Source organism: Plecotus auritus (assembly GCF_963455305.1).
Source record: "Plecotus auritus genome assembly, chromosome: 14".
In the NCBI taxonomy this organism is placed as follows: Eukaryota; Metazoa; Chordata; class Mammalia; order Chiroptera; family Vespertilionidae; genus Plecotus; species Plecotus auritus.
The window spans coordinates 5,308,493-5,328,042 of NC_137780.1; the positions used below are offsets into that span (position 1 = coordinate 5,308,493).

The 19,550-nt window shown below is 44.7% G+C and overlaps 1 protein-coding gene across 1 annotated transcript in view; it reads right to left on the reverse strand.

Annotated features, from left to right (window-relative positions):
• LYST (lysosomal trafficking regulator) overlaps positions 1–19,550 on the reverse strand; it is an 80,195-nt gene that overhangs the window by 8,544 nt on the left and 52,101 nt on the right. The window contains exons 26-43 of the mRNA XM_080651343.1: positions 18,345–18,511; positions 17,385–17,534; positions 15,209–15,400; positions 13,935–14,113; positions 12,930–13,136; positions 10,479–10,655; positions 9,867–9,943; positions 9,135–9,323; positions 8,762–8,907; positions 8,582–8,678; positions 7,627–7,688; positions 7,066–7,121; positions 6,477–6,629; positions 5,663–5,907; positions 4,631–4,697; positions 3,724–3,880; positions 1,877–2,017; positions 372–589 (exon numbers count right to left, since the gene is read on the reverse strand). Of these exons, the coding sequence (XP_080507469.1) occupies positions 372–589; positions 1,877–2,017; positions 3,724–3,880; positions 4,631–4,697; positions 5,663–5,907; positions 6,477–6,629; positions 7,066–7,121; positions 7,627–7,688; positions 8,582–8,678; positions 8,762–8,907; positions 9,135–9,323; positions 9,867–9,943; positions 10,479–10,655; positions 12,930–13,136; positions 13,935–14,113; positions 15,209–15,400; positions 17,385–17,534; positions 18,345–18,511 (2,680 nt within the window). The remainder of the gene's footprint in view (positions 1–371; positions 590–1,876; positions 2,018–3,723; positions 3,881–4,630; positions 4,698–5,662; positions 5,908–6,476; positions 6,630–7,065; positions 7,122–7,626; positions 7,689–8,581; positions 8,679–8,761; positions 8,908–9,134; positions 9,324–9,866; positions 9,944–10,478; positions 10,656–12,929; positions 13,137–13,934; positions 14,114–15,208; positions 15,401–17,384; positions 17,535–18,344; positions 18,512–19,550) is intronic.

Below are 19,550 nucleotides of genomic sequence, written 5' to 3' on the forward strand. Positions count from 1 at the left end.
CTGGCCTCGCTGAGATTAGAAATTGATGTTTCTGAAGGGATTGGCGAGAATACCGCATCCTCATTGATTGATGCTGATCAGGTATGCTTATAAAATTGATTTTTACTTTAAGACCAGAGAATAGCATATGAGACTTCATGTCTAATACTAAATTATTGAGAAAGTCGATTGTCAAAAGGGATATATAGGGAAGCGCAGAAATGAAGTTAACAGACAATATTGGTAGGTTCGAGAGGGTTATTTGGGTTCTAAGAGTTTAGTGTCACTGCCAATTCTCTGATAACTTAGGCATTTTACAGAAAGCAGCTGACCTCCAAACACTCGGCTCCGCCTTCCTCTATGTAAGTGCAGGTTCCTTTCGGATCGCTTACCGCGGGATGGAACACGTTGATGGCATGGACGGACGCCTTCCCTTTCTGCTTGTACCCGAACACCAGGTCCACCCACTGGCAGATGTTCTGGGACACGTGGTCCGACTCCAGAGCCTGGCGGTGGATGAGGATGAAGAGACGCGGGTCGTTCCGCGCCCACGGAGGCAGGTTGACGTGATTCACCCGCTCACCATTCTGACGCACTCCGAAATCAAAACCTAAAAACAAGACTAATCTTAACGTGTATCTCCCCCAGAGCACACTTCATGGGCACGGAGCGGTCCTGAGAGTTCACAGGAATAGTGGCTGACACTCTAACCAGGAAAAGGAGCCGCAAAGAGGACAGGACACGGACGCTCGTCACTCACTCACCCAACAGCAGAGCCACATGGACAGTCTGTCCCGTTAACTGGAGACAGACTGTGACGGGTAGTAAATGGGTTGTTGCTCTGAGCCACTAAGTGTGGGTTCTTTGTTATGCAGCCACCGAAACCGGAACTCACACACGAGAAGCGATGGACAGAGCGGACAGGCAGTAGAGTTAAGTCGGAGCCCCAACCTGAAAGCCACAGGCAGGACCCCACCCACAGGCGCTGGCTTCACTGCGACATCCTCACGTGGCAACACAGGAAACGTGTCCCCAGGACGCGGAGTGCGGGTGTGCTCATTACGCCCCGCACACTGCACACAGCGCATACACAGTGAGATTCTGCAGGAATTTGCCCAACGCTAACTCCCCTAAAGAGATAATTCTCAACTTCTCATCTTTCTAAAGGTCACATAACAATATGAAATTACGTACTTAGAAGCAGCCCCAAATGCCTCTCACAGGGTAACTAATCTGTTAATTCTATCCTTTAGTGTTTCTTTTTGTTATTAGGTACTAGAGGCCTGGTGCACGAAATTCGTGCACAGGTAGGGTCCCTAGGCCTGGCTGGCGATCAGGGCCAATCAGAGCCTTCCAGCTGCCAGCTGGCGCCTTCCTTTGTTCCACGCCACCCCCTGGTGGTCAACGCACATCATAGCGAGCGAACTGTCAGTCTCCTGGTCAAACTCCCGAGGGGACACTTTGCATATTAACCTTTTATATATATAGATTTCTGGTTAGAGTCTTTTACTTATACACTATCATTCCTCATAAAAATCACTGAGATTTTGATTAATTAACATTGTGTTTTCAATAAATTTATGATTCATTTTTTAAAATTACCTTGTAATCTGAAATTACATTGGTAATCTAAAATAGTAATTTCTGTAACAAAATTAAAATACATGTTTACAAAGAATTTTAACAGTACAAAGTCACAGTTTTCCAGATATATTTGGTCCTATAAAATACTTAAAATCCTCAAGCTGACTTGGAAATAAAATTATGTACTTAATAAAGGTATTTCTCTTATTTATGGACTCAAATTTTAGAACTTAAAACAGCTATTTTTATTTTTGGAAAATTATAAAATAAGTACAAGTGCTCAAAAACATAAACTAGAAATGATCTGTTATACCTTCTCGGTTGACTAAGAACTCCGGGAGATAGAAAAACTCCGGGATAAGCTCTTTCACGTCAGTCATGGACTCAAAGGAGGAGAGACGCCAGGTCGTGTTCATGGAGTGGAAGGTTCTGTCTGGGATGTCAAAGCTCTGATCTGTAAAGAAATAGAAGAAAGAAGTAACACAGAGACCGACTCCATTTGAAGCCTGCCATAATCTATTTCACTACTTTAAGAAGATTACTAGTAAAATGATGTTCATTTTGCTTACCTATAGTTTAAGAGGTTATTCATTTATTCTTGAAAATAAATATTTCTATACATAATTTGAGACCATATCATATTAATTAAAATCGGTGTTGTTTTCATAATACATAAAACTAGATGAATTTCTAGCATTTGTTTAATTGATGACTGTCTACCCCAGTAGAATAGAAGTTCCATAAGAGCAGGGACCTGGGGTATCACTGATACCTAGCACATACTAGGTACTCAGTAACAGTGTGTTTATGGGATGAGTGAATAATAAGGAAGTAAAATTAAAGTTGAAGTGGATAAAATACCCTTTTCCCCATCAGGAAGCAAAACTACTCCTTTACCTCTAATTGTTAGACTCCTTTTTCTCCCTTCTTTTTAGATGCTCTAACTCTCTCCCCGCTAAGTTTTCCTGGTGCAGACTGTTCTCACTCCAGAGCTGAGCTCTGTGCTGCGTCCCTCCCGAAGGCAGCCCTGGAGACAGTGGGGCGGACGCTTCTCGGGGGCCCTACGTTCCCTCTAAAACTCCTCTGAACTTGCTGAAACGTGAGCACATTTTTCATTTGGAAACTAGCACGGACTAGTCTCAGCATCAAGCAAGGCACATTTTACCAGGATGTGCTAGCTTCTTCTCCACGCCTGAGCTACTCTCTGCCCCGCGCATTTCCTATTCCTTTTACTCCTTTCTCATCCAGTCTGTTGGGTTAGTCAGCACTGCCTGCCGCTAAACAAGATCTGCGAAGAAATTAGGTTACAGATATTTCCTTATTCTCAGAGAGTTGGGAGGGTCACTTAAAGAAATGCTTACTAACTCACTCTGGAAAAAATGGCTAAGACCTTGCATGGAGGAACCTCTTGACCTGGTGTCAAACTAACTAAGGATAACTAGCCCAGGACAGACATGGGGAGGCAGAAAGGTCAGGGCAAGAACCCTCACATGCCTGACCAGCTGTCCTGTGCACATCTGTCCTGTGCACTTACAGGAGGACAAACATAAGAAAGCCAAGGAGACATCACTCCTGCAAGAGGGTGCATGTGAGCAACACCTTGGTTCCCATTAGAAACTGACAGGCGAATGCGTCCCCGTTTGCACACAAATCAATTCACCTCGAGCTATTCACCTTCAGGCCTGCAGCTGCCACTGAAAATGCCAGCAGAGGTAGAGGGTTATTAACTAGAAAGTTGCTAGGTGAAGGTGGCGATGTGGCTCTCCTATTATTTATTTAGCAGTTATTTATAATAAATTACCATAACATATTCCCCTTTAGGGTTCAAAGGTAACTGTGATCTGAAATAATTATTAAGGTGAATATCTTTAAAAAAAGAGTCGCATATTTTAAACGGTAAAAAGGGTAAACTTTACGTATGTGAATTACAACTTCATTTTTTAAAGTGATTTGCGTTTCATAAACTTCGACATGTTTAATTTGAAGCTAACGTTGGAGACATTAGCCAGATGATCTGCTTGTGGCAGGTTTTAGAAGAGAATTTTGTCGAAGGAGCAGACAGAACGAGTTTCCTGTGGTTTGACTGGTCTGGAGAATTCCCAGGAGGTGGCGAGTGTCCTCGGCCGAGCAGCCTGCCTTCCTGGCTCGGCCACGGCTCACCTTGGTAGGCCAGGAACATCCTGGTGAAGGGCGGCATGCGGACCAGGAAGTGCAGCACGGTGCCGCTGTTGGAGTAGTGGGAGCCGTAGTGGTAGGGCTGCACGGGCGGCAGCGGGTCGTCCTCGCGGGCCCCTTTGCGGAACTCCTCCTCCAGGTACTGGGGGACACAGGGAACCACACACTGTGGCCGCCGAGCCCCCCGCGTGGCTCACAGCCCTTCCCTGCCAGCCCCGGGGCATGCTCTCCACGCCGCCCGCCCTCTTGTTCCGACCTCAGCCACCTGAGTGTCTGGGGTGTCCTCCGGGGTGCTTGCTGCCTGACCACCTGGAGGCACCCCCCAGTCTGCACCCTCCCCCGCTTCCTCCCTCCATCTCTCTCTCCTCCCTTCCTTCCTCCCTTCCACTCTCTCTAAAAATCAATGGAGAAAATATCCTCAGACGAGGGTTAACAAAAAAGATAAATGAAATAAGATAAAATCTGCTCATTTCTGTTAATAAAGCAGTGCATAATTGACTGACTGTGAACAGTGAGAGATTATGGTGCATCATAAATACACTGATTTTGTTCTAGAAATAACCCCAGGGGATAGTGTCCCTGGAAATCTTTGTGATTTTTATAAGGAATATAGTTATTTACATATTTCAATATAACACTGGATTACTAGCTTCCAATTTATGCCACTCTAATAAGTGGACTTCTTTTTCTGGGTAAAATGTTTTCAGAGCACTGAGACAGACTAATATTTAAAATCATATAATGATTTCCAGCTGTCTGTCAAAGTACAAAGACGTGAAAAACAGAAAAATCAATACTATACGTTTAAAATTTCTAAACACAAGTAAAACACAACTCTTTAAAACAAAGCTCCAGTTCTCATTTATCAAAAATGAGGGAAAACGGAACCCACCTTGTAAGTGTCCACGTACCGATCTTCCTTTTCCTTATACTGCACGGCGATGGGCTTGGAGAGGTTTCTAGAGAGAGAGAGGGTGGGACCAGATGGCACCCGGATGTTGCCAGGATCAAGCTGCCGAGAGGGCTGCACCCTCAAGTGCGTAGTGATCGACAGAACGCTCGGCCCTCAGTTTAGCGCTTACACTTGTTGCTTTGCACCTGTCACCCCTCAAAATGATGGCTGCATAAACGTTAGGGGAGCGCTTCCTAAGCAGGCCCCACAGGTCTCAGCCACTCCTGACACAGGAGTGAGCACTACAGACAGCACGGCCATCCCTCCCTCCCTGCCCCACCCTCTTCCTCCAGGACGGCGAGGGATGCTGCCATGGCAACTGGGGGCTCCTGTCCCCATTTCCCAGACGCCACGCCCCGTTAGGCAGTGAGGCATGAAGGGCAGTTTGGACAGGAAATATGACCATGAGGAGATGTCACCTAATTATGAGGTTATTTAGTGAAAACTGAAGAAACTACACACTTAAAATGGCCAAGCGGAGATGCAGCGTGCGCTGAAATAAGCACTTTGCTATCTGATTCGCAGGTCATGGGACACGCCATGTCCGTCTTCACAGACATTGCCACCAAAGGTGACAGCGGGCCTGAGTCGAGTCAATCAACTCCCAAAGGATGCCTCGAGTACCAGCAGGGGACATCTGAGATGGGCTGGATGTGAGATGATGCCATGAAAACTGGTAATTTTCTTAGCTGTGATCATGGCACTGAGGTTAGGTAAGAAGCATTCCACCTTTGTCCTGGGAGATACGGACTGAAGACCGCAGGAGGGGCATAACAAGAGGTCTGCCATTTGTCTTACATAAAAAGAAAAAAAAAGCTGATGTGAGTTTGGCAAACGTATTCATAATTATTGAGTTGGGATGATGGACATATGGCAGCTCATTCCATTTTCGTACAATTTTGAAAATTCCTACGATAAAGGTTTTAATGAAATGAACAGCATGTGGACGGAGCAGAGGGGGGTTCCTGTTACCTGTAGACGGCCGGGTCCCCGAGGTCGAGGGTCTCGCTGACGTAGTCGGCCAGTATGAAGGGGAACACCGGGTACTGCATGAGGTCGTTGAAGGACCGGCCGGCGTGTTTGTTCAGGTGTGTCAGGTACTCGAAGTTCGTGATTTGCCCCGTGTACCACAAGTTCGTCAGCGCGCTGATGTTGCCGTATTCCAGAAGGTTGGGGAGGTCGTTGGTCAGGATACTGTGGTACACGTCATCGCGAACCTGCGCGCAGGGGGAAGAAAACAGCCCAGTGGGGAAGGTGCTTCTCAGGAAGAAGAGGCTAATCAGCCGGGTCAAATGCTGCTGACGGCCCGTCCGCTGAAGACATGGAGCAGGAGGAGCACAGGGCCAGCAGCTCGAGGTCCCTGGGAGCCGAGCAGAGCGAGTGGGTGGTGAGGAGGAAGTGAGCGGGGCTTCCCACAGAGACCCCGGGAGGACCGGAAGGACCTGGAGTGGCAAGCCCACAGCTTTCTCCCAGAGGCTTTTGGTACAGGAGGCTGAAGGCTGCGGGGGTCCACAGAGGGCTTGTCAGACGTGAAATCTACTACTGTAGGCTGGTCATTCATTCATTCACTCATTCATCACAGATACAGTCCCTTTGGGAAATGAGGATTTAATAGTTTTGGAATACAAACATCTAGGGTTTACTTTCATTAGGACTGAGAAATGAGGCAATTTTTATTTGATTTCAGAAACAGTGAATGAAAGTTGAGATCAGTCAAACTTGAGCGCTCTGAGGAGTACCCGGTGCCATGAACTCGCAGCACATCTGCCGCAGGGCAGCCCCCCACCTTGGTGCTGTCCAGGGCCAGCAGCAGGGTCCGGCCGTTGGTCAGGAAGATCTCCACGGCGTTGTCCCGCAGCTGCCACCAGCGCTTGTGCACTTCCTTGATTTCCTCATACGTCCAGGAAAAGGACGCTGGTTCCAGTTCTCCCTGAGGGCTCTGGGCAAAGGAGAGAGATGAAAGCACCTGCTTTGCATAAAATATTAATCATCATTTTAATTTTAGAGTCTTAAAAAATACCAAAATGCAATATGGTAGATGAGATTCTCTGAAAATCCTCTACCACACACTTCAAAATGCTGAGTAAAAATTAGGCTTGTTTTTTAGTTAATAGACTTGATTTTTTAATAGACTTGATTTTTCAGAGCAGTTTTAGGTTAAAGAAAATGGAGCATGAGCCAGCAGAATCCCACTATCAAGCTTAAACTACTCTTTAGAACTGTCTTTTGTAAAATGTGTTCGCCTCAGATAAATCTACACATAAAGTCACAATAAATGAGCTCTAACAGCTCTACCTGCTTTGGGGTGATACTGAATTTATACATATTTGAAATCTGTGTGAATTTAATTAGTGCAAACTTAAGCGTCTACTCACCGAACTTTCAACTGTATCAGAAGCATTATCTTCCACAAAATACATTCCACATTTACCTGCGGAACATAACCGCATGTGAGTTTGAAGACGTATTGCGCCATTCCCTCGTATGGTAAAAGCATGACGTTTGGAGCCAGCGGCCTGAATCTGAGGCCGTCGCCCAGAAATAGTTCCTGACCCTTGACCCCTAGTTGTGAGCAGCATCCGCAAGATCTCAGGCAAGTTGCTGAGCCTTTCGGTGTCTTTTTACCTTATAAAAAGAAGGGGGAGGGGGAGGGCTCTATTTCACAGGGTCACTGTGGGAATTTGATCATATCTAAATTTTCATTTAGATATGAAAATGTATACTCATGAAGAAAGTCAGCTTTAGAAACATTAAAATGCTGCCATTTCTTCACATCCATGAGCCCATGCATTATACGTAGTGTCAAGGCAGAATAACCTACGTGATGTTAGAGAGAATTTAACGCCTTTAATGGCAGTGGCCAAAACAATGCGTCCACTGATCACGAATGAAACAAGGCAGTGAGTCGGAGTAAAACTCTCCAAAACGTGACTTACCTAATAACAACTCGCCAGCTGTCTCCCTAGACGGTGCGACGCTGATACACCGGCGATTCACTCTGTCAAAAATACATTTAAAATCACGATGACTGAATGTTTTGACCAGTTTTAGAAAGTGTAAGCTTTATTTTATCTAGTAAAAGATTTCAGCAAAGCAGACAAGTTTCAAGTACAAGACGTCTTGTCAAAACCCTCGTAAAAATATTATCTCATTCGTTAACATTCTAGTTGGGGAGAAAAATGATGGAAACTTTTAGAAAAGGCTAGTAATCCCTGTCCCCTGCAGGCAGAATGCAGGATTCAGTTACTGGAAAGAGACTTGAATATTTTATATTGTCCAGTAAATAAGCAAACATTGGTTCATGCCTCTGATACTTGAAACATGTAAGAAAAGTCTAGTTTCTAGGAAAAACAGGATTTAGAGTCACAAACTTCCTCTATTCTTTAGTCAAGTCACTTACGTTCTTTGAGCCTGTTTTCCATCTATAAAACGGGCATGCCAATAACAGACCCATCACTACTCGGCACTGCTAAGCTACGCTGGCGTTACCATCTTCCTCACGGAACAACAGGTAAGGAAACGGACAGGAGAGGTGAGGAACTTGCCACGATCAGAAAGCTAGCAGGCGCAGGCCCGGAATCTGAACCTGCCATCACTGCCCTGTGGGTCCGTGGCAGCGCTGTCTATTTCACAGCTGTCAGGACAGGTGAGTACAGAAGCATCCGTGTGCAAACAAGGGCCAGGGCACCAGGACACAAGTCCCAGGGCCCCTCCCATCAAGCTGCCTTTCCCTCTTGGACTCTGGCATCCAACCTCGCCCTCTCGGGAGCCCTGTCTGGGGCGGGTCCTAAAGCCGCAGCGCTGTCTGAAACAGAGCGGGAAGTCCTACAGCAGGCGGCGGCATCTTTAACTCCTCTAGCAGCAGCGGCAACGGCTCACGGCTTCAGTTACCTGATAGACTCACTTGCAGCTTTGTCTTTTACGGTAGAAGAGAAAGAAGAGTGAGTTTTGTCTTCGAAGAGGTAAGAGAGGGGCGGTCTGACCACGCCTGTGAGGAAAAGAGCGCACATCACCTTTCCCCGAAGACCACCGCCCTCTGCCCACGCACAGCCGGGTCGGAGGCACCGTTACCTTCCGGCCTCTGCCTGTCCCTCAGGAGGTACTTGTTGGGAACAGTTAGGTAGCATCTCTGCAAACGCCTCCTCTCTCGATTCGGCCCTTCGGTGGGATCCAACTGCCAGGAAGTGGGGTAGTAGGTGGGGTCATACCAGACTGCTCTGTCAGTCAAAAGAAAAGAAGGCCTGAAGTGGCAACCTGAAGTGCTTGTAGCTTTAAAAAATTACTGTATAAATTCAGTAAGTAAAAAACTATTCAGTTAAAAACCCAACTATTAAAAAAAGAAAAAGAAAACCCCCAAGCTATTTATATAATTCGACTCGGGAACACAGATCCATCATACGAAAGACTAACATGAAAGAGAAGTCTCCCATCTCCCTCCGCGCACCTGTCGTGCGTCAGCTGCTGACTCAGCTCCTGCCAGTGCCGGCTGGCGCTCAGGTCGACCTTGTACATCCCCCGGATGTGCTGGATCACCTTTTTCCTCTCGATTCCCTGGGAGAGAGACACTGCCTGGGTGATGTCTGCGGCGATTTTAGATATCTCCTTTGATTTTGAATCGAGACGCTGAAAGAGACTGAACAGACAAAACTGCCCGTAAGTTAAGCACACGTGGAACGTGAAATGTGCAGGGAAAAGAGCTGTGTTACATTTACACAGTGGAATATTACTCTGCCATGAAAAGAAAGAAAAATTTACCCTTTGCAACAGCGTGAATGGACCTGGAGAGTATCATGCTACGTGAAATAAGCCAGTCAGAGAAAGACCATTGTTATATACTACAACAGCCACCTATGACTGCGGTCATATGTGGAATTTACTGAACTACCAAGCAAAACAGAGACAGACTCATGGAGAGAGAGCAGGCAGACAGCCTGGTGGGAGGGGGAGGGTGCTGGGTAGGGGCTGGGTTGAGTAAAATAGAAAAAAAGAGAGAAGTCATGGACATGGACAACAGTGTAGTGATGGTGGGGGAGAGGGGTTGAGGCGGAAGAGGGCATAGAGGGGATAGGTGGTGATGGAAAAAATAAAATTAAATAAAAAAAAAACACAGTTAAAAGTCTACGTGAAATCTAACTGATTCCTAAAAGACGTGACTTTACAACACTTACAGTCCTACCTTTGTTGATTATTTTTAACTGTTTTCTGCCAGGTGGCTTTATTCACACCTTCTTCTGTTTCATATTTCTTTTGTTCCTAAAAAAGTTAATGTAAAATGTATTCTTTATCGTTTGACACTGGCACAGAACCCAATAAAGTAACTGTGAAGCCAAGCTAACACAGAAAAGCACTGTCCCCAAGAGACCAGGAAATGAAAGATATCAGCTCCGTAGGTAATGCGCTCACTCCCGTTTCCACGCAGTGTGGGCAGAGCAGTGAGGGTAGGAGAGTTAACCAGGGCTGCCAAACCCGGTGGGTTTGCACAGGGGCTCACTTCCCTATTTTGTTTTTCATTAAAGAACCCGTCACTCAAGGCTGGTTCTCCAACTCGCTTGTCCATGTGAAGATCGCCCCTTCACTGAACGCTACTGGTAACAGAGGAGGATGACCACAGAGGATCCAATAGTCCTTCAATGAGCCCGTTGGCTCTCACGGTACAAAAGCCACACACAGAAAGCAAGTATTTCAAATGCATCCCCACTGACATCTACAGTGAAAAACAAGCCTTCCAGCACCCTTTCGTTTCAGCCGGTGGGATTTCCTAAGAACACGTGCTGTTTCTCCGGCTCACCTCTCTGATGATTCTGAGCAGCTCTGGCTTTGCAGCTGCGCTGGGAGGGGGGCCCCTGTGGCCACACGTCTGCAACGCGCTCATAAGCAGTTCGGCCGCGTCCAGTTCTTCCCAAGTCAGCTCATCCGGGTGATTATGGATCAGCTCCGACAGATACAAAACTAACTTGGCTCCATGCTTAAAAACAAAGCAATACATTTTTTTCAGTCATAAAGAATTTTTACTTCTTACAGTTAAATTATTTAACAGTAGTTAAATTATATTGCTAGGTTTATTTGGTTAGATATGGCTGGAATAAATGAGCTTAAAAAAAGACATTTTGGGGACAACTGAACAAATGTATTGGATATATGACAACATTAGGGAGTATGCCAATTTTGTTATGTATAATGTTGTTAGGATTATATATAAGAAAATGCCTTTTGAAAAATGTCATGATTTGTATGGTTTACTTTAAAATGTTTCAGGTAAAATAAAAATATTAACAATTGTTAAATCTATGTGATGGTTATAAGGTATTCATTATATTATTCTACTTTTCTTAGTATGTTTGAAAATTTTCATTGTAAAAGGTAAAAAGTAAAAGAGAGGAAAAGGAAGAGAAGGAGAAAGAGGGGGAAGAAGGGAGGGAGAAAAAGGAGGGAAAGAGAAGGCAGCAAGCAGGCCTTTATCATGGGGAAAGAATTCTGGAGAGGATTCGCTGAAGAAATACAGGAAGTAAGCTTAGGACAAGGGACCATCTTTCTTAGTTCCCCTCACAGCAAATGTAACTGGAGGGGAACTTTCCCTTAAGCCTGGAGATAAGGGAGTTCTGCTTATTTATTCTTTCTCCTTTGGCTTCTGCTTAGTAGAGGTAGGTGAAAACTCCAGAACAAAAAGCTCTCCACGGATAAGCTTATAAGCATCCATGCTCCCTCGGAGAACCCTGGAACCAGTGAGACCTCAGCACTGTGAAGGTCCAGAGACGGGTTGGGTTAGGCCAGTGGTCGGCAAACTGTGGCTTGCGAGCCACATGCAGCTCGCGAGCTGCGGTTTGCCGCTTTGTTGACTAATGAGTTTGCCGACCACTGGGTTAGGCCAATCTTTTTTTTTAAAAAATATAATTGTATTGATTTCAGAGAAGAAGGGAGAGGGAGAGAGAGAAAGAAACATCAATGATGAGAGAGAATCATTGATCGGCTGCCTCCTGCACGCCCCCTATTGGGGATCAAGCCCACAACCTGGGCATATGCCCTGACCCATGACCTCTGGGTTCATAGGTTAATGCTCAACCACTGAGCCATGCTGGCCGGGCCAGACCAATCTTTGATGAGCAGACCCTGTAACTGACATTAGAGCTGCTACTCGGGGCAATGGCGATTGTCCTTCACAGCGTGAGCCCACACCAAGCTCTGACTCATGATTTTTTGGGTGGTCCTTCCCTTAGAAGTTATACCGCATTGTTACGCTGTGTGCTATTTAGACATTAAATGTGCCAACAAGTTAAAAATGCAGAATTTTACTTTAAGAATTTGCATTAATACAAATACCGCTCACATTTTAAACTGTGAATAGTATTAAATGTCAACAAATGGGTTTGGAAACTCTTACATTTTGGGTGGTATGTACATTAACATGCGGCATCACATCCTGCCACTTCCTAGAAGCATGAGATGAACATGTGCAGGACGGGAATAGCAGAGCTCATCCTCTGCGACATTTTAAATGAATCGGGAGACAGCTGCCACCCGACCCAGAGAGGAAACGGAGCAGATGCTCTCCAAGGAAAAGGCCTGGAGAGTTGGCAAATAAAGAGGAATGTAAATGACTGGAGTATTTTCACATTTGTGTCTTAGAGGCAAGGTTCTTAATTAACTGAAAATATTTCCATTTAGTATTCAACGACATTCTAAAATCATCTTGAAAAACTACCAGAAATGTTTTCATTCACCTTGAATAGCCACTGAAGTTGTTTCTAATAACTCATTTTAACATCCTCTGATCAATCATTTAATGATTCTAATTCCTTGTAGGAACTTATACACAGATCTTCGCTTAAGCACTGAAAAGAATGGGGAACAAACAGATCCAGGCGAGACTGGTGGAGAGCATCTGAAGAAAGACCTCAGGTGGCACTTGGTAAGAAAACTATCTTTATATATAAAAGGCTAATATGCAAAGTGTCCCCTCGGGAGTTCGACTGGGAGACCAAGAGTTCGATCACTCGCTATGACATGCACTGACCACCAGGGGGTGGTGCGGAATGAAGGAAGGCCCTGGCCGGCAGCCAGAAGGCCCCGATTGGCCCTGATCGCCAGCCAGGCCTAGGGACCCTACCTGTGCACAAATTTCGTGCACTGGGCCTCTAGTACTTATAATATTTGGCATGAAAATACAGTTTAATTTCAATTCTTGTTTTGTGCAATTTGATGTTTCACCCACAGTTTTTATTTATGAAATACTGATTCTTACTTGTAAGGATGGGCTAAGACAGTCTCGTAGTATTTCCTGATGATTTGGCTCATGAACTATTTCAAGAATCTGCTTTCTCTCCTGGGAAGGGTGGGCTGGGGACAGGATGTGGGCGAGCAGTCTCCCCAGCTGCATGCGGAAGGTCTCCTTACAAGACCACACGATCTTTGCCCACTGCTGCTTGGAACCACTGGGTTTACTTGAACCCTTAAACCAAAACAGAAATGAATTAGGATCAGACTTCTTTTTTTTTTAAAATATGGAACACTTCACGAATTTGCGTGTCATCCTTGCGCAGGGGCCATGCTAATCTTCTCTGTATCGTTCCAATTTTAGTGTATGTGCTGCCGAAGCGAGCGCTAGGATCAGAGTTTTAAAGTCATAACATACTGACCTCAACGCAGTCCTAACAAAGATCACGTAACCTGTTTTACTCTAGGTTTCTAAATACAGTCTAAATTAGAAAGACACACACATCCACACAACAGTGTTTAAAAGAGGTGGACGTACACCGCTGTTCAAATAGCCAACAGGTGGAAGCAATCCATATGTCCACTGATGGATGGATGGCTAAACAAAATCGTGAGAACCCAGGAATCGACCAGCTGTGAAAAAAGAAGGAACTCTGACCTTTTGCAACAGCATGGATGGACTTGGAGATTATTATGCTAAGTGAAATAAGCCAGTCAGAGAAAGACAAATACCACATGACCTCACTTATATGTGAGATCTAATGAACAAAATAAACTGGTGAACAAAATAGATCCAGAGGCATGCATGCATGGAGCAGCCTGACAGCTGTCAGAGGGACTGGATGACAAGATGAAGGGATTAACCAGTATGCAGAGCCCATAGGCACAGACAACGGTGAGGTGACGGCCAGAGGGAAGGGGGCTACGTGGATGCGGGCAAAGGGGGGAAATCTGTAATAGTGTCAGCAATAAAAACAAAAAACCTCTACTCTTTTGTGTGAATGAACATTCCCCATTTAATTAATTTACTTACAATAGATACTTTGAATCCTTCTATGAGATATGTCAGTATTTCCTTCTGAAATGGATTGAAAACGGAAATCTGTTCACGGTGACTATTTTCTTCATTAATTTCAGTCTGGGAAACTGAGGTCTTGCTCTGAGTGGCATTTTCTGGAGTACTCAAAATGGCAACAATGTCTGGGTTAAACTCTGAATTAAAAAAATAAAATAAAGCAGTTAAATCCCTGGTACCTAGCCATTACAAATGTAATGATGCTGGTAAAAATACTCTATGTAATTACTGATTCAGCTGTCACAATATAGACATGTATTCTTAAATACATAGAGAAAGTGATCTCACTTAAGACAGTGTCGAAGTTTTAAATGCATATAAGCCATGTAATTCTAAATTACAGATTTATTTTACTAATGAAGATGAGCTACACTATGACGTCATTAAAGCCATAAGGTTCTTGTACGAATCACACGTGAAGATCATGTGATGCTTACAATAGGTGGACGTGCAGAGCGGTTTCTTTCACGTGCTACCCATTCAATGTGGGGCCAGGGAGAACAGTGGTTCAGTTTCAGAGTTTAGCCTGAGGGCCAGGTGCCCCAAATATAAATTAAAAATTTAAAAAAAAAAAAATCCTGGATGGCCCTAGCTCAGCCGTGGGCAAACTATGGCTCGCGGGCCGGATCCGGCCCGTTCGGCTGTTCTATCCGGCCCACGGAGCCGAAAGAGCGGAGGGTTCTCTTGCTCTCCCCTCCACTCCTTTACTTTGAATTTATATTAGTTCACACAAACACTCCATCCATGCTTTTGTTCCGGCCCTCCGGTCCAGTTTAAGAACCCATTGTGGCCCTCGAGTCAAAAAGTTTGCCCACCCCTGCCCTAGCTGGTTTGCCTCAATGGATAGAGCATTGGCCTGGGGACTGAAGGGTCTGGGGTTTGATTTCCGGTCAGGGCTCATGCCTGGGTTGTGGGCTTATTCCCTAGTGTGTGGTGTGCAGGAGGCAGCCGATCCATGATTCTCTCTCATCATGGATGTTTCTATCTCTCTCTCCCTCTCCCTTCCTCTCTGAAACCAATAAAAAATATTTTTAAAAAGATCTTGAATGAATTGTTTTTCTAGTATTGATTAACAATTACTGTGTATTTTTTTCCTGCCTTCTTGGGATCATTTGACCATTGTTTTAAGAATCTCATTTTGACTTATCAATAGTGCTTTCGAGTGTGTTTCTTTGCACAGCTCTTCAGTGGTTGCTCTCGGTGTTACACGTGTGATACGGAGTGACATTCACCTTGGTAAACAATTCTGTTAACCGCCAGCACAGTGAGTCTCTGCAGCCTCTGCACCAGCTCGGCCTCGCTCGCCTGCACGGGGCTCTCCTGGCTCATCCTCCGCTGTATCATCACGTGCAGTTCATCGCTCGCCACCGAGCGCATTCGCATCAGAAAGGGGTCCGTGTGAGCAAGGGGACATTTCCGAGGACCTTCAAATATATCGATTAAAACAGCAGATGCCAGAGTTAAGATCCAGGAAACAAGTTTTGCTGCCATTTTTTGATCATCAGAATATGAGAAGATCTTATTTAATATGAAGTTAATTTGCACAAAGGAAAGAGTGATTAAGAGAAAGTGATGCTTCCCCCTCTTTGAAGAAGTGCGACAGTACTTCCCATTTCAGAACCCTAAATAAGGACGCGGAACCAGGTGACCTAGCTTAGGAGGATGGCTATTGTTTGGCAAAATTTGAGTTTCCTGAAAAACTCCAAGAATTAGAAGGGCACATACAAGTAGTTCAGAATGTTTTGACAAAGTATTTTCAAATACTGTTGCACTTCCTCGTATTCTAAAATAATCAATAGATTTATAAAGCACATTGTGTTTTAGTAAGAACATTACTATTTCTGGATGATTGCCACTGCTGAACTTGATAAAATAGTTTTGAAAGTGTATATAGTGACATAGCAGAAATCAGTCCAAGGAAGGTGAGGAGATCAGAAAGGTGAGTATCATTCCAGTGATTTGCTATTGAGCCATCTGCTGCATATGTGTTGCTTGAATTCAATCCCCAGAGCATTTCCTGAGAAATGTTTCCCCAGGTGGACAGGAGAGCTGGCATTCAGCAGTGTTACTGCACCTGCTCCGAGAGGTGCCACCCAGGGAGCGGATCCGGAAGAGCCTGGGGGGGAGTCTCGCCTGAACGCACGGGAGGAGGAGGGCATCGGGAGGTGACCATAGGAACGAAAATGGCGTCTCGGGAGGTGAGGAAGAGCGGAGCCCTTCACTGGAATTGAACCTTTGTTTTAGATTATGAAAACACAGATCAATTTCCATAAATAGCCTCTATAAACATGACTTACACATACTAAAATTTGGTAAGTTTTAATGACTCATCCTGTAAGATATTTAAATGTCTTAATAGCATTTTAGATTGTCTACTCTTTTAGGTAATTGGTATTTTAGTTATTACATTTTGGTGGGTAGAGTCACCTTTGAGACAAAAAATGAAGCAAATAAAAAAACGTATATTGCTGCCCTGTTTGCAATAGCAAAAATAGAAAAGTGAAAAAGCAGTAACACCTTTGTTGATTGGTAAAAGTTAGGAAAGACTGTCACGGCAAATCAATATAACAGATTATGCACTTGTTAAACAAGGAACATTTGTGTATTCTTTCTATATATGTGTCCATGGAAAGATGTCTGTACCACACAGAGGCGAGGAACCGGTACCTTGTGAGCTGGGTGGTGGGATGAGTGGAAGCACATGCCCAGCAGTCAGACTGACACGGGCTAACCTGGCAGTGGTGCCCGGCAGTCAGACTGACACGGGCTAACCTGGCAGTGGTGCCCGGCAGTCAGACTGACACGGGCTAACCTGGCAGTGGTGCCCGGCAGTCAGACTGACACGGGCTAACCTGGCAGTGGTGCCCGGCAGTCAGACTGACACGGGCTAACCTGGCAGTGGTGCCCGGCAGTCAGACTGACACGGGCTAACCTGGCAGTAGGACAGCAGCTTCCTTCTCTTCTCCGGCCTCAGCTCCCTCCCGTGAGCCGTCCCCTATGCCTGGGACACCCGCCTCCTGACCTCTCCCTTCCTGACGCCTTTGTGTCCTTTATGACCTTAAATCTCACCTCCGCAGACACTTCCCCGCCTCCTGATGTAAGTGGCCGCCCTGTTAGTCTCACTACACTTCTCTACTCTTCCATCCTCCCTGCAAGGGCAGATGCTGTGTCTGCTTCTAAGGCAGAGTATCTCCTACACTGAGCGCAGTGCTTAGCACGTGGCAGGTGCTCGGAGGAACTGCATGGGAACAGCACAGAGAAGAGAGCTTGCTCTGGAAGGAACACTTCTTCATGCTTTACGCCCGAAGTTTTTAAAGTGATAGTATTTAAAAAGTGAATGGCGTCGGAGCACAGGAAAGCCCAGCAGCCTACAATTCATCATCATTAAAATGCAATTTCAGCACTCACCAGCAATGCTCTTCCGCTTCGGAAAGACTGCGTGATGGGGAGAAGGTGCCTGGAAGGACTCGGTGAGGCTGTCGGCGTCGTGGTTCGCGGTGGTTCTTATGAACTCCATGGCGGCCTGGAGGACTCGGAACTGCAGTGCGACGGCCATGCCTGAAAACGCAGGCACCACAATGTCTGCAAGCTACAGGGCTGTCACCTCTGGTTTTTCTATGTACACAGTATCGAAACTGTCAATAATGTTTTATCAGAATTAAACATTTAAATCAGCCCTAACTGGTTTGGCTCAGTGGATAGAGCGTCGGCCTGCAGACTGAAGGTCCCAGGTTTGATTCCAGTGAAGGGCATATGCCCAGGTTGTGGGATCGATCCCCAGTGGGGAGCATGCAGGAGGCAGCCAATCAATGATTCTCTCTCAACATTGATGTTTCTCTCTCTCTCTCTCCCATCCTCTCTGAAATCAATAAAAATATATTTTCAAAAATTTTAAATCAACATAAACGTTTTAAAATTGTCTTTCAAAGCAATTTTAAAGCAAATTTCCAAATCGTCACTATAAAATACTATCCCACACATTTGTTTAATTTTATATAATTGTTTTAAAGAACAAACTTTTTAATAGATAAGGTAAAAGTTTAACCAGAAATTCTCACATTTTTGTTTTATATTCTCTTTAATATTTGCCATTAAAGCAAACTAAAGGGCATTATTATTGAACATAAGCCTTTTAATTCTACTTGGTAAGAAAAATCAGTGGCTTCTTTTAATATGTTGCCAGCTACTAATTACAGAGGCATCACTATTTATTTTTACCACTTAAAAAGGCTTCTTTTTAGAGCTGATAGATATCATCACAAAATTAAACTTTCAGTAAAACAGTTTCCAAGAAGAAAGAGATTCGGTTCAAATAAGCTTTCTGGCTACTATACAACGCCCCCCAAATTCCATAAAGATGAACCTTACTTTGAGTCCTCTTGTTCTTGCTGTTTTGAAGATACCCTAGCAGCACAATGAGGTCTTCGATCACTTTAAAATACTGGGGGCCCGAGGAGCTGCAAGCGTGAATTGTGACGGCTACGAGAAGTTGCTGTATGTCACAAGCAAGCAACTTGTATTCATTCAAAGGAATGCTAAAGAAACAGAAAAAGGGTTGACGGCGGAGAGAACGGTTAACTCTGTTCCGCCAGCATGCATCCACTCCATGCTGACCTGCGCTCACCCTGTGGCAGGCAACATGACTTGCAGGCTGAAAACTGACACGTGAGGACACACACTGACTTCTGCCAAAAAGCTGATTGTCTTGCAAAGAACCAGGCGAGTACAGAGATTAACGGTAAAGGATGGGAAGTGTGAAAACACAGGTTAAGCCCTGGCTGGTGTGGCTCAGTGGATAGAGCATCAACCTGTGGACTGAAGGGTCTTGGGTTTGATTCTGGTCAAGGGCATATGCCCAGGTTGTGGGCTCAATCTCCAGTGGGGGGCGTGCAGGAGGCAGCCGATCTATGATTCTCTCTCAACATTGATGTTTCTCTCTCTCTCTCTCTTCCTCTCTGAAATCAATAAAAATATATTAAAAAAAAACAAAAACAAGCAAAACAAACAAACAAAAAAACACAACCCCAAGTTAACAGGAGCTACTATGGGAACAGACAGGCAGGTTCTCAGCCCACACCAAGGTGGAGAGTTCATAGGTATGAGCAGCAATGTTCTGAGAAGGCTTCTCAGAGATGAACTTGGATCCATTCATTAACCTCTCTGAATCTCACTTACACACATTACTAGTTGTGTGGTTATCAAGTGACTATATTTCTCTAATCCTCAAGTTCCTGTTTCTGATGGCATAATGTTTGTAAGACTATAGTGGAAGCTTAGTAAATATACAGGGTGGGGTAAAAGTAGGTTTACAGTTGTGAGTACATGACAGTTAATTACCATATTATTTCTTAACTACTGTATTATTTTCCATATGAACAACTGTAAACCTACTTTTTCAACTTGTCTTCAGGTTCTAAACACCTAAAATTCATATAAATATCTTATTATAAAACTTTGTTGAAAATGATGGAAACTATGTCCCCTCCAAATTTAATCTTACTTAATGTTTTATAAGAAAAAAGTTCCTCGAAAGTATTATGAAAAACCAGATGCTTTAATGTAACCTATTGCTAA